The sequence below is a fragment of the Onychostruthus taczanowskii genome, unplaced genomic scaffold (genome assembly GCF_017590055.1).
Source record: "Onychostruthus taczanowskii isolate IOZ18803 unplaced genomic scaffold, ASM1759005v1 scaffold125, whole genome shotgun sequence".
Lineage (NCBI taxonomy): Eukaryota > Metazoa > Chordata > Aves > Passeriformes > Passeridae > Onychostruthus > Onychostruthus taczanowskii.
In genome coordinates this window covers 923,978-938,852 of record NW_024498407.1, presented here as the reverse complement: position 1 = coordinate 938,852, position 14,875 = coordinate 923,978, and the positions used below count along the sequence as shown (strand labels likewise).

Here is a 14,875-nt window from a genome sequence, read left to right as displayed (position 1 = left end):
ATAAATTCTGAAACACTGAAACATATACTAGAAATTTTGGCCTAACCCAAAATATTTTTAAAGGCTTGACCGAACACAAAGGTTATATACAAAGCTGTTGCAAGTTAATATGGTGCTCCATTCAGAGCTGTATGAGTACTTATGCTAGATTGGACCTATAAGGTCACATAAAACTGAAATCTGTTTCAGTATGATTTTATGCAGCCAGAATTTTTCTACAAGTAAAAATTAAGCATCAATTATGGTGACATTTTGAGATGTGACCTCACATATAATAAATGCTGGTTTGTGACTTTATTCTTCCTTCTTCTAAAAACACTTCATTTTGGCTTTAAAAAACAAGGCACTATAAAAGCACATTAAATTAAAGCAGGAAGTGTCAAGCAAATGTGTGAAACTACATAGCTGGTCAGTCTGTAAAAAAAAAACAAAACCCAAAACACAATGTGGTAAGTGAAATTGTAATGTGAGAAGAAAATAGATCTTTACAGGATAAGGCCGCTGCTCCAAAAAAAAAAAAAAAAAAAAAAATTGGATCTGAAAGCTTTTGTATACCTTAGGGAAATAAGAGGTATCTTGCAAGTTCAGTTCTGCTCAGCCCACTTGCTGCCTCCTAGAGATGCATCTATCTGCCAACTAAGAGCATAAGCTTTATTCTTCCAAGAAAATATATTCTCTAGGCTCCCAACATTAAAAGCAATACCAGCATTCAAATACTCTTAGTTTATGCTTTTAGTCCTTAGCAGAGATAGAACACAAGAAACCAGCAGCAGAATTCTGGATTTGTCTTCCAATGCGCTTATTTCATGTGTCTTTGTTCAAACACCCATCCCACTGGCAAGCTCACACCATGCTTCTAAGCCTCCCCTGAACTTGCAAAGCTGCAGTGACGTGGCCTAAACAAACCCAGCAGCCAGCAGAACATGCTGTCACTGCGAGTTCTGTCAGAGCAGTGATGGGAAATTCCGCCTTGGCAGCACCCGAAGGAGCCTATTTCAGTCACCCTTGGGAACTGCTCCTCTGAGATTTCTTACAGAGCTAATTACAAGTACACGTGCAGGCTAGACATCAACTTATTCTTCCAACTGACTTACTGATTTCTTTTATTATTTGTAGTTATTTTATGAGAAAAACTGCATACAATGCAGGAGCAAACTGAAAATTCTATGCTAGCATATTACATGACCATGAAAGTGCTGTGGTGATCCAGGTGAGAACAACAGATGATCTGATCATACAGCAGGAAGTACTTCCTCTAATTGCTTAAGAGGTTTCACAGCAGTGCTTACCAAGACATCTTCTGTCTTGTCCCAGAGTCATGTCCTACACAGGACAAAATCAGTTTTACTAAACCTGTGAATTTTTAGTTATTCATTTGTCTTCTTTTTCAACTTAATGAAAAGAAACACAAAATGATTCTACTGCTTGCTATTTAAGTGTTGGCACCTTTGCTTCACCTAGATCAGCTTAATCCCAATACCAGCAAATTTATTACTTGTTGAAAAAATCCATCTTGCGTCTTTAATTCTAAGAAATGTTCAAACAGTTCAGTGTACAAGAATCATGTTCAGACACAGCAAAAAAGGAAAATTACAACCTACTTACAACCATCAAATCCTTTATTAATCTGATGACAGACTAATCCATTGGTGTGGGTTGTTTCTTACCTCAATAATCTTGTCATGAATTTGCAGGCCTTCTGCTTTGTCTGCAGGTCCATTTTCCAAAATCTTTGACACATAAATTCCCTCAGCAGATTCCTCCTGATTGTTCTGTACCAGGTAATAGGGAAATTGCAAAAAGGGTCACATTAGTACAAAAACTGAGACAGTACTAAAATCAGCAGCAATGAAAAATGTAAATCCACCGGAAATATGCAGCTCATTTTTCTAGCTAAGAATTAAGCTCCTTGAGATTTTTTTAAACTTGCTTAACACAAAGTAGCTATTAATCAAAAGGACAGAATTAATGAACTATTCCAGCAATTTTTATAAGATTATCCATTTACTTCCGGTTATTTTAGTCTAAATGAGACACAGTGTGCAACAGTAATCCAATCCCAGCTGAAATACTTGGAGCAAAGACTTCAGACTTCACAGCAGCCAGTGACTAGCACATAAATGCACAGTGGAAGACCCTCATAAAAGTGGATGCACAAGTGTTTCCCTCAGAAGGAAAAGGGCTCCTGCAGCACCGCTGCTTGCAAACTGCCTTACTGCATTTGAAAATAAAGCTCCAAGGAACAAAGTGACATGAGTTAGCTGGCACGTAACAGTGAGAGGATTTGCTTGGAACTGGTTAACCTCATAAATCCTATTCATGTGGGAGATTGAAAACTTGCTCAAGTATGAAATCCATACAGACGAGCTGTGGACAAAAAGAGAATCCATCTCCAGCTGATCTCTACGGAACACTAAGTACAACTCACGTAAGGTCAAGTTTAAAACAGACAAGTTATCTACCACAGCTGCAACAATATAACTGATGTTGTTGTACATGATGGAATTACTTTATTTCATCACATGATAATTAAAAGTAGTTTTAAATAATTATTAATAAAGAACTAATGTCAAGCAGACACTGCCTACTTACAGGGTTTTAAGTGTTTATACAAATAATAGCCTAGCTAGCAATAACTGAAGGAATCTTTTTCTAGCTGATTTATGCTTTGGATTGCAGTTTGTATGATGTTTATTTTCCTTCTATGACTGGTGAATCCCTGGTGAATAGCACAGTTCATATGTACAAAGGTTTCTAGTATAGTTCCTATACACTCATGGGGAAAATGCCTTATAACTTTTTCTACTAAGAAAACTGTCAAGACATATGTAAAACATACTTTACACAATGTGGCAACACTCCTATGGAGACTTGACCCAGGTAGATTAAAGGTCAATAAGTATTTGTTTATTTGTATAATAACATGTTTTCATGTATACCTTTTTTTCTCCCTTTTTCACAGAGACTCATACATGTCAGGAAAGTAGCAAAAGGGAAACACACTAACAGTTCTAGCAATATTTTGAAATTATGAACAAATAGATTTCCACTGACTTCCCATCTAAGCAGTGAGAAATGAAACTCTGATAAAAGAAGCATAATGGCCATTAGTGAAAATACAAGAGGGATGTGGTTTGGTTTTAACCTGAGAAAACAAAAAGCTAGATTATAGCACCTTCACCCACATAAAACTGTATTTCTTTCCATCAGAAACTTCATTGGCTTTTTCAAAAGCAATGTATGACCTGTTAAAAAAAGGATATTTTATTCTGGCTTGTGGTCTCCATCAGTTGCATGTGCTGGTACCCACCACTCCTGACAGGAAAACATAGCACAAGGCACACTGAGCTCCAGCACTGTCACACAGCCCAGGGGCTGTGCAGCAACTGTGCCTGCAGCACACCTCCCTCCAGCCTGGCTTTGATGTGGTGTCCTCAGGGGAAAAAGTCCTCCCAGCCAGACAGAGCTGGGGCTCATCAAAGCAGCCTTGCTCCCTCAGAATAATGAATCACCACTCAGAAAGAGTTTTGAGAAGCAAGCTCCTTCCTGACAAAATAAAAGATGATCCTATGATGAGTTGTTCCTTTCCTTGCCTCCTTCCTTCAGGTAGAAGGTAAACAGTGGGGATGCCTATTATGGACTGAAAATAAGCACAGCCAACAGAAAGTATGTACGTGCATTACCCAAGTCACCAAGAGTCACCTGCTTTCCAATGGAAAAAAGCTGCATTGCACTTATAAAACACCAATAATGTGATGAACAACACATCCCCAAGCACATGGCGAATATAGAGGCATCACTGTTCTGCTCTTCTGCTGCAAGAGCCAATGTTTCAACCAAGGACACTTTTTCCCTGGACAGCCTGAATGTACAGAGCACCTTCATGAACTCTTTTTGTCTTTCTAACAACTCCTGTTCCACTATTTAAGCTTTCCAGCAGAACTTCGTGTTTGCACTATTTGAGTCAACTCAAGCATTTTTCCCTGTTCTCTCCTCAGCTCCAGACACACTGAGTCTCAAACTGATACCTGGGAAATGCCAATCAAAAACCTGTGGTAGTCACATTTGGCAAAATAAGAACAAAACACAAAGGAATTTCCAAACTGAACTTCAAAGACTCAAAACCACCTGAGACCCATCCCTGCCTCACAACCTCACCAATTTGTCTCCAAATATGAGTGTTAATGGAAATTAACCTCCCTTTCTCCATTTGGCAGTGTTCTCAACACACAGTGCTACAGACCTTCACATATTTATCATTTACTCCTTAAAATTACAAAACATTAGGTCAGAAAGTCTGACAGTTTGTGACATATATCATTGTTGCAGTATGCACTGTCAGCATCTAGGTCCTTTGAAGAAGCTCAGCTGCCATCCCAAGAAAACTGAACACATGCTCCCTTTTCCCTGCAGTTCTCCTACAGATGTAAGACACATCACAATGCGATCCAAACTAAATATTGTCTGAATTTTGTTGCTGCTATACTCAAATATGAATATAATCATAGCATGTGTGTTTTAACTTGTAGCCACCTGTTGTCTCATCCTTCCACTAGAAAAGTCTAAGAAATTCTTGCTTTGGATTTACAGCCCCAACATCTGATAACTGTTGGTCTTGACATTTACCCACAGGGAACAGTAACTGCAGCACAGACAGAGGACTGATGGGAACAGACTCTTTGGCACCACTAAATATAGCTTTAGAGCAAAAGATTGCCAAACTAATATACAGGGTCCTACTCCCCTCCTCAACAATACTAGGAGGCTACAATTCTCCTCTTAACAAGAACCTGATCAGTACGTAACTATTACCAACCCTTTTTAATCAACTATTAATTTTCCAGTTTAACAGGTTTCTTTTACCCTTCATATGCAATGACCGTCCTAATTAATGCTTTTGGAAAGATGAAGTAAAAAAAAAAAAAAAGCAAGCATATTCATCAGTATATTCTAAGTGGGGGCTAGTGATCCTTATGCATATTCTATGGTCTGCAATCAATTTTCTAAAACTAGACTGATGAGATTAAGATACAGCATTGGTGAAAACCATTTCAGTTCATAAAGAAAAACTGAAAGTAGGCATGTGAGAACAGGACACGTGCTTAAACTATCTGAGCTACAGAAGCAAATTTTCTTCTCTCTTGGAAATGAAAAAAAAAAAAAAGGCAAGCTGTTTCACAAAATTCCAAAGGCTTAATCCTGCAACAATGACTTTTACAAGTAGTCCCAGAGATTTCCATTGAACAATTTGCATGAATACGTATTATTCACGTGGGAACTAAGTGTAAACCAGCCTAAAGTTTTAAAGCAAAAGCACTATGAACACCCTTCCAAAAAAAAAGAGAATAATACAATTCTCATGAGATAATGTCCTCCAAACAATGACTCCAAATATACCTGATGACAAACAGTGCTTCTATCTGAACAATAGATTCCATACCTACTGTCATCATAAGTTACTCCTAATTAACAGTGTATACAGTAAAAGTCACCTATGGTTACTTTTTGCATTACCTGATTGGGTCGTCCTCCTATAATGTTGAATCCCAAAGTGTCATTTTCTCGGTGTAGCATGATCATTAATGGTTTGCGTGCTCCTCCCTAAGAAGCAAGAGATTAAACATTGTTGAAGAACACAGTTTCAAGAAGAAGTTATTAAATGAAACACTATTGCGCATAAGATTTTTAGCTGGAGAATATATAAGATATGGCTTGAAGGAAAATTAGGCTTGGCACTGGAACGAAAAAACAAAGAAAACTCATGATTCACTGAAAAGTTATCAGGTAACACCTGATTATCTCCAGTTATCTTCAGCTGAACAGAAATAAGGACAGGTTTTGGGTGTGAGGAATCCTTGGCACCATTGATAAAAGTCAGCACTCCAAATGTCTGGAAGTCTCTATAAACATAAAAACCCTACAAGTGTTAACATTTTAAACATTCAACATACAGATTAAAATACACAACATTATAATTTTCAGACCCCAAAGTCCTACCAGTACACATTTTAAAGCAACTTTCAAAGAACACAGAGAAGCTGAAAAACGGCTCTTCAGCCCAAACTTCTTCTCTCCAAAAAGAAAGAATCCACAACATTTGTAAAAACATGGGTTGTATTCTGAAAAAAGCCTTAAAGCATAAAGCAGACACTGAGAAGCATAAACGGAGTAAAAGTTAAAAACAAGAAAAGAAAAATATTTTCCTTCAGTGGACCAGGTAAATTAATTTTTAAAAAAAAATTAAAAACAGGAGGCTTTAGCACAGCAAGTTACCTTATACTACGCTGAAACCCACATTTTATTAACTGTGTCAGCGGCGTGTTTGACGCCCGCGCGGTGGGTTTTAACGCAATTCCGTGTGTTTGCGCGGCGCCGCCAGCTCCCTCCCAGCGGCGCGGGCCGGGCTGCAGCGCCCACAGCGACACCTGCCGGCGGCGCTGGGCAGCGGCGCGCCGCCCGCCCGCACCTCGGCCAGCTCCGCAGCGACAGCGACAGCCCAGGCACCGCCCCGCCCCAGCCTCCGCACAGCCCACCCCAGCATCACTGCTGGCCCACTGCACATGACCTCATCTCATCTGCCAAGGGGTGAAGAAAGTGTATGAGCACACCTCTCAGGTCCAGCAACCTAAACCTCATGGACAGCTAACCAGAAGAAACATTTTAAAAACCCCAAAAACCTCAAGTTTTCAAACAGAATTACTCAATGCCACGAAGACCAGTGAGACCTGTATTCTGAGGCATTCTGGTGTCCTGTGAACAACGTCCCCTTTTCCCATTTTCCATGCAGCAGGCATATGCCCAGCACACTACATTGCTTCTTCGGGTGTGAGTTTCACTGCTCAGACCTTTTTCACCTGGGATTTTGCTTCCCAAGAGCCCACGTAGATTTAAGCAGAAAGAAGAATTCTTTGCATTAAAACACTTCTCACCACGGCTGCAATCAGCAATGCCTGAGCCTACACAGTGAGCTTCCAGGCAGGAATCAAAAACCAACCACTTCCATCACAGCAAGTGAAGCCAGCTCACCGCAGTTCTCGAATGGTTTGTTTTGCCTAAGGAGCGTGTCAGTCTCTGGGCAATGCTCTCAGATCTGAGGGGAGGGCGCAGCACTGCTCCGGCCTCTGCTTATCAACGGCGGTAGCTGTCATGCCATTCTACCAAAGCTTTGCTGTCCTTTCGCCATCCTTTCCAAAGTCGACAAAAATTTTACACTCAAGTTTTTAAAGACAACCTCTCAGCTGCTCAAATAAAAGTCGAAAGCCAGCTCCACGCCCCCGAGCTGCCGCCAGTACCAGCACGAGCAGCTGGATCCCGGCGAGGCGGGGCGGTCTGATGCGGACACCCTGATCGGAGGAGCCAGAACCCGTTTGCCAGCTGCCAGCCCAGGAGCGAAGCCATCTCCCCTCCCGCCCGTTTCCCATCTTCTCCGGCCGAGCAAGCGCTCGGTCGCAGCCTCTGCCAAGCACTGCTGGGCTCACCGCAGCACGGGGTTTCGGCTGCCGAAGGGCGTCTGAAGAGGGACAGGCAAGAAGCGTGTCCCCAGTGGAGGTGTTACAAGAAAATCAGTAAAAATAAAACTCTTCATCTGGCAACAGGGTCCGGCTGCTAGATGTCCCCGAAAGAGGCGAGGGACGGGCAAGGGCGGCTCGCACCGCCCGGGGGATGGACAGCGGGATCGGGCTGCGTCCCGGACTGCTGTGGTGGTGACTGCCGGTCCCGGGGACACCGCCCGCCCCGTCACTCGGCCGGTGGTTCACAAGTCGGGCACGGGAAAAGCAGGCTGGAGGAGAGCACAGCAGGAGGGGCGCATACGGGGCGCGCTGCCCCGCCGATCCCCGCCGCCGCACTCACCTTGCCGGGCTGGCCGCCCGCCAGGTCCCGGGCGATGCTGCTGATGTGGCTCATGTACTGGCCGAACTTCGCCTGGTACCGCCGCGCCGTCAGCTGCACCTCGCTCTGCAGCGCCGACAGCTGCGCCAGCAGCGACTTCTCCCTCCTGCTCCAGCGCAGGGCCTCCCTCTTCAGCTCCTGACCCGGCTCCGGAGCGCCGCCGCCCCGCAGCGCCCGCAGGGAGCGGTGCCCGCCGCCCGCCCGCGGCTGCCCCGCCGAGCTGCCCGGCGAGCGGCCGGAGGGGTGCCCGGCCAGGGGCTGCGGCTCGGCGGGGCCGGGCGGCCCGTAGCGGCACGCCGCGAGGTGGGCGGGCAGCTCCCGCAGCCGCACGGTACGGCCGCAGCCCCGCGGGCTGTAGTCGCACTTGACCTCCAGCTTCTGGACGAGGCTGCGGAGGGGCAGGACGGGGCGCAGCTCGGCGGCCGCCAGCGGCCGGCAGCGCAGCGGGCAGCGGCGGCGCCGCGCCGCCCAGGGCAGCAGGCAGCCGGCGCAGAAGACGTGTCCGCACGGAGTGGACAGCGGCTCCTCCAGCACCCGCCCGCACAGCCCGCACTGCAGCTCCGCCGCCACCGGCCCCGCGAACCGCGAGGGGTCGAAGCCCATAGCGCGGCCGGGAACAGCCAAACTTTCGGCGCCGCGACCCCGGCCTGGCCCGGAGCCGCTGGAGCCGCTCCCGGCGGGCGGCGGCGAGGGGCGGGCGGAGGAGCGGGGCTGCGCCGGGAGAGGCGGGCGGCAGCGTCGAGACGGAGATCCCGGCGGCTCTCCCCACCCTCTCGCATTAGCTCCCTCTCCGCGGCGCTACCGCCCCACGCCCAGCCCCGGCACCACCTCCGCCCTCCCGGGACATCCTCGCAGCTCGGCGGGGCGAGGGACCGAGGCGCGGGGACGCGCCGCCGCTCGGGGCGAGCCCACCGCCCTCCCCGCGCGGGAACTGTCCCGGCGGGAGAGCTGTGTCCCCGTCGGGTCACTCGGGGCTGGGCTATGGTCGCGGACGGAGGGAAGGAGTTGAAAGGCTGCGGGACAGCGAATCGCTCAAGCTCTGATGCACGCTTGTGCTGGTAAATAACGCGCACGTGTCAGCACGCCTGTTTCATGTCTCTCCGAAAGGCTTCCTCCTCTCTTTTCCTCGCGTTCTGGGATATCCGTCAGGGCACAGAATTCTGAAATCCCTAGTACTAGTGCTCTCTTTGTTGCCACACAAAGGAAATAAGTCAGGATAAGAAAATTACTTGTTGAGCTCCCTTAAACTACAGCAGATGAATAAACAACACTTTCATTTAAAGAAAAACTAAAACACAGCAAAGTCTGGAAAAGCGTAGTTAGGATCAATAGCCGCCTGGATTCTACCCCTTCATTGCTGCACAACCCACAACATACACTGAAACATGAAACCCCTAACACATTCCCCACATAACTTCACTATTGAAAACACAGGGCCAGATTGCTGCCCCCAGCCTGTGGAAAACCTCCCAGAGCAGAGAGGGATGGAGCTCTCTGAGGGGTTTCTTCAGTGGACTCTTTCATGTGTGGATCAGACACCATCATTTTTGGAAAGGATGACAGGTTTGGTCTGTCCAGGCTCGATCACAGGTTATTTCCTGGGCTGAGAACTTCTGAGGTAGAGTCAGGGTGTGTCCTCACCAGTTCTGCAGTTTCTACTTCAAACTCTGAATCTCAGGATCATCCCTCTGGGAAAGCCATGGGGGCTTTTGAGACCCACTAATGAATAGTTCTTTTCTGTGACTAAAAAGACATCATGTGGGCAATACTTCTTTTTTTTTTTTTTTTTTTTTTTTTTTTTTTTTCCCAAAGAAGGAAAACTCTGCACATACCTGCCCCTAGAACTGAATCTGGGATAGCAGATCTGTTATGTATACTCATGACTGGCTTAGAAAAAGATTGACAATACCTTACAAAACACCTACAGACACAAATATTACTGAGCAATCTACTCTTTCTGACTAGCTAAACAGAAACCCACAGATTTTGTTGGATTACCATAGCCATGGAATAAACAAGCAAATGAACTGCACTGTCAAATAGTCTCTCATCTTGAAGACAATGCACTATAATCCAATATTTTATTGCAGATCAAAATCACATTCTCCCACATGAAAAAGGAAATCAAACACCTCGAGTAACTAATTGTGCTATTCACACTGGTTTTAATCATCTCTCCATTGATTTTAATTGCTTTGCTCATGGAGTCAAATCAGTGTCATCCAAAATGATATAGAAAATTATCTTTAAATAGTGTCCTCCTCTCCATTTTTGAATTTAATTATTAATTTGGCCTCATTATTTGTTTATATCCTCTTCTGTCTCCCAGTCTCCCAATGTATCTCTTTGACCTCATTATACATGGCCCAGAACTTCAGGTCTAAACACAGGCAGTAATGTCTTCATTCATAAATTAAACTGGGCAGAGAAAAGGCCCTGAAATTGGTCCATGATCTGTTAAACTGGTATTGCTTCTGTAAGTGTGATGGTTTTGGCTGAGATGTGTGAGCAGCCTCCCAAACCACAGCTGGACACAGCATGAGTGCTGCAGGGGCAAGTGCCAAGAGATAGTTTGAGGTGGCTGCCCTCTTTGGGAGGTGCAGGCTTAGGGGTAAGGCTGTAAGTCCTGCTGGAGTCCCTGGCACATTTTATTCACCAGTATAAATGCAGTTGTAGGAAGGAGGTAGCCAGGTTTGAGCCTTGGAGCCTTTTGGCTCCTTTAGGTTAGGTGATTAATTAAACAATGGTTTGGAATTCCTGTAGTAAGCATACTTGAAAAAAACAACTCTGTCCTTTCTGGCCCTCTTTGGGCATTGGTAGAATGTCAGTGCACTGGCAAAACCTTTCCAGGCAGCTGACATTTTCTTTGCTTGTGCTGGACTAAGAAATTATCTTTCTTTGCCATGATGTCAGCACAGATGGAAGCGCAGGAAACTGGGTTTATAGCAGAAACAATTTTCCAGTGCAGGAACCTGTAATACAGACAAATATACTAAACTCATCTAAAGGTAACAGCTGTCTGCATACCAGACTTCAATGGAAATGGACACACGTGGATAAATACATGCAAATGTTACCAATGTGCTTGCAAAGGATGATTCCTACAATTAGTCCTATTAGTTCTGATGTGTGTGGTTTTTTTTTTTTTTTTTTGTTTTTTTTTTTTTTTTTTTTCTTTTCCAAGGTCTCAGTACCTACAGCTCCAAGTTTCATACATCCACTCCAGTCATGGGTTCACTGAGGTGGTCAAAGAGGGAAATGCAGATTTAGGGAGATGGAGAGAGGCTGAGGAGCACAGGAACAGCAGCGCTCTCCTGAACACTGGGGACAGCTGTGATAGCACCACACTGGGACTGAACCTGGTCATGGATCAAATAAATGTGCAGAGCCTTGTCTCCGGGTCAGTCCATGTCTTCAACAGCTTCTAACACATTCATTTTGGCTCTGCTTGGTAAGGCAGAAAAAGTAATTTGAGATAAGAAAGCATTTTGTTCCTTACTCACAGGTACCTACACATACACACACACAGACAACATTTTGAGGGAGGATTTTGGTGGGGGTAACTGCCCTGAAGGAATTCTTTACCAGCACAGAAACCCAGCTGCTCCTGATCATCAGAGCCAGGAGGAAGAGCTATTTCTATTATAACTAGAGGGTCATATCTGCCCATAGTTCTTTTCTCATCCTAAGAGGATCTACAGCTTAAAGGATGAATTAAACAGCTGTTTCCAAGTCTTCTGATGAAAATATTAGAAGAAAGTAAGAATTACTGCTCTGAAATACTGAAGGTAACTGTGAGGCTCCAGGCTCCACTGAGGTCAAAGGGGAAAATCCTGTGAACTTTCAACTCCCATATGTGGGAATATGTATTTTTGTATTTCCCCCCTCATTTTCATGAAAATTTTGGCCTTTTATTCATCCATAGGATTTCACAAAAAGGTTCTTTTTCCAGTCACACTAGTAAAATGCTGTAAGTAATCTAGACGTAAGAAGACTCAGGGACTTCACTCTGAGATAAGAGCTTAGATCTGAACATTTGCTATTAAAATCTGTTATCATCAGAAGTCTGCAAAGAATTTTTGTCACTGCGCTTTGGAAAAAAAAAGATTGTAAGCATAAAGTTAGACTATTACTAATGTTTTATTGAAAAGAATCACCTCAGAAGGTTTACAATTTTTAAGTCAGCAAGCAATTTTTCTGTACTACAGTTTATCCTTGAGCACAGTAAAAATGTTTGAGGAAGTGTCGAAATCTGAGAGTGTACAGATTTTTGCTGAAACCAGAGCAAGTATTTGAATTCATCAGTTAAGGAAAGAAAATTCAGTTAAGCTGCACACATTCAGTGAAGAAGATTACATCCAGAAAACATTTGTAAGTTATGTTATTCACCAGCACAAGGACGCTGTATGATCTCTATGCTTGTGTAACTTTTTTTGTATGATGTGTATGATGTGTATGACATCAAATAAATCAACTATCTGCTCTGGCCACTAGGAAAATGAGAACAAGTCTTAAAAACCAGTGAGTGAGAGGTCTAGATTTTTGACCTGCCTCTTTCATCCACTCCATGGCCATAAGCAAGTCCTGAAACAGCTTTTCACTTTTCTCTTCACTTACTGCTAATGCTGCCCAGCAGAATTCACAGCAGTCGACTCAAGTCCTATACAATGCCTGCAGCTAACAAAGGTGCCTCACTAGGGCACCTTAGGGCAGTCAGGATTGAAATATGCACCTTCCAACACAACAGGTGGATAGAAACACCAGGACATGCTTGACCTGGGAGGTGTGATCTGCAGTCACACCCTTGAGGTGTGAACCTTGCAGAGAAAGGAATTCAAGGAGCAGTGAGATTGTGTGTGATCTACGAGTCAATCTGCCCAGTACTATAAAAGCCAAATGCTCCTAAGCATGCTTGCTTAGCCTTTTTAGGAACTTACCTGATAGAAATTAACTATGCTATCATCTTTGGACACCTCCAGCAGCTGAAGAGGGTATTTTTTTTTTTTTTTTTCAATACTACATTTCTACTGAAGTCCTTGGTACAAAGTCAAAGGTAGATATGAGCACTTCAGTGTGTTTTTTCCATAGTCCTTTTTAGCAGAACATTTTAATAGTAAACTATGTTGAAGGAGGAAATAGCTCCTACACCTATTTTGTGGATGAGGAGGTGGATAATTAAATTCTTTAGATTCTGGGTCAGAATTATTCACATAAACTGGAAATATGTGTCAGAACAGGAAACTGGGACTTCTATTTCTCTTTAGCAGACTATGAGCAAGGCAAAGCCATCTCCTAAACTGGAAGCCCAGGTAGAGAAGACTATGCACTTGACCTATATCAGTAGACTTGTTTGAGCATTGAGACTTTTTTCTTATTCCCCTCTATCTTTTTCTTCCACCCTCCCTCTCTTGTTCAGTGTTAAACATAAGCTACTTGCTAGTACTTAACATGGCAAGAGAGAAGGCGCAAGGAGAGGTGAGACCTAGGCTGAGAGAAGGCAGATGTGTGTGTGTGTGTGTGTGTGTGTGTGTGTGTGTGTGTGTGTGTGTGTTAACCCCTCATACCTGTCAGGTCTGCACCACCCTCCCCCAGCCAGGCTGTGCTGGCTGCCCACCCCTGCCCAGCCCTCCTGCACTGCCCTGCACACCGTGGGGTGGCTGCAGCCCCAGCACAAGGTGCTAGCAGTGGATATAAATGTAAGGGAACATCAGAGCCTTGCCTTGGGCATTTCTACCTCATTTCCCTTTCCCAATCCAACTGTTGCAACCTGCAGACGTCACAGGTTTTAAATTTGTCCCTGCAGAGCCAGTCCACGATGCACTTGCTGCAGACACCTCTTTTCCACAAAGAGCTGCTCCCTAAGGGTATGCAGATACAAAAAGCTTTCTATTTTATCACCCATTAAATCAAAGGGAAAAAAAATCTAAGGGGATAATTTTTCATGTTATGAAGTCTCATCAGTTGCTGTCACTGAGAAGAGCCACTCACTCATCTTATGAGATGACAGAACCCAAACTGGATTGGAAAGGGATCACCTCATTGCTGATGACAGTCCCTCCCGAGAAGGGTTAAGTCTTCTTGCCCTTGCAGTACTTGATCAACCAGCAAACACCCAGTGGCTGTTCCTAGGGCTTCCTTTTCACAAAGCAAAATGACATAAACACCTAAGACGGAAAAACAGTCACCCCAGTATTAGTAAAATAAGGTACCACAAAGTGGAATAGAAGCAGAACCACAGTTTCCAACTCAGCATGTCTCAGTGAAGGCTTTCACAGCTGTTCAGAGTAAGAGAAATTGTTCAGGGCATTTCTACCCTTTTGCATGTTTCTTTCCAGTGTCACATTGCACAGCCTTTAGAAAACTGCCTTTACCTATGCATTTTTGTTATATTAACTTACAGATGTACTGGTAAGGGAGACAAGTAAAAAAAAATATGGAAAGTTCAGAGTGAAATATAACAAACTAAAAATAAATAAATATGAGAATTTTGTAGCAGGATTTTCAGAACTTTTATTTAAATAATACCTGAATTTAAGCCTTTGAAATTAAATATCATTGTCACCAGAATTTGTCTGGTCTTAGTCTAAACCAGGTGAACAGCCCAGGAAGTGTGTGCAGAGAATTTTGATTAAATTATGCATTTTAAAATGACACAGATTGGAAAAAGCTATTAGTAAGTCAAAGAATACCAGTCAAAAATGAAAGAAGCCAATGGTAATCAGTGCATGGGAATATGGGAATCCATGCACTGTTTCAGTGTTAAACTCTTACATGATATAGTACAAAAAAAAAAAAAAAAAAAAAAAAAAAAAAAAAGAATAGGTTAGAAATATGGAAGCAATAGAAAAAAAGGGGAATTAAATGAAAAATTAATATCTTGTTGTTGATATGGGCCATAAGATAAGCGTATAAGAATATGCTTCTGATTCTTCTGTATGTTCTGTTTGTTACACATACTGTAATTTATGCAGTGTAGAATACCGTG

General features: G+C 43.9%; 1 protein-coding gene across 1 annotated transcript in view; it reads right to left on the bottom strand.

Annotated features, from left to right (window-relative positions):
- The window catches only part of PDZRN4 (PDZ domain containing ring finger 4), a 230,529-nt gene extending 222,036 nt beyond the window's left edge, over positions 1–8,493 (bottom strand). The window contains exons 1-3 of the mRNA XM_041396057.1: positions 7,852–8,493; positions 5,515–5,601; positions 1,668–1,772 (exon numbers count right to left, since the gene is read on the bottom strand). Coding sequence (XP_041251991.1) covers positions 1,668–1,772; positions 5,515–5,601; positions 7,852–8,493 — 834 coding nt within the window. The remainder of the gene's footprint in view (positions 1–1,667; positions 1,773–5,514; positions 5,602–7,851) is intronic.
- Positions 8,494–14,875: the final 6,382 nt, after the last annotated feature.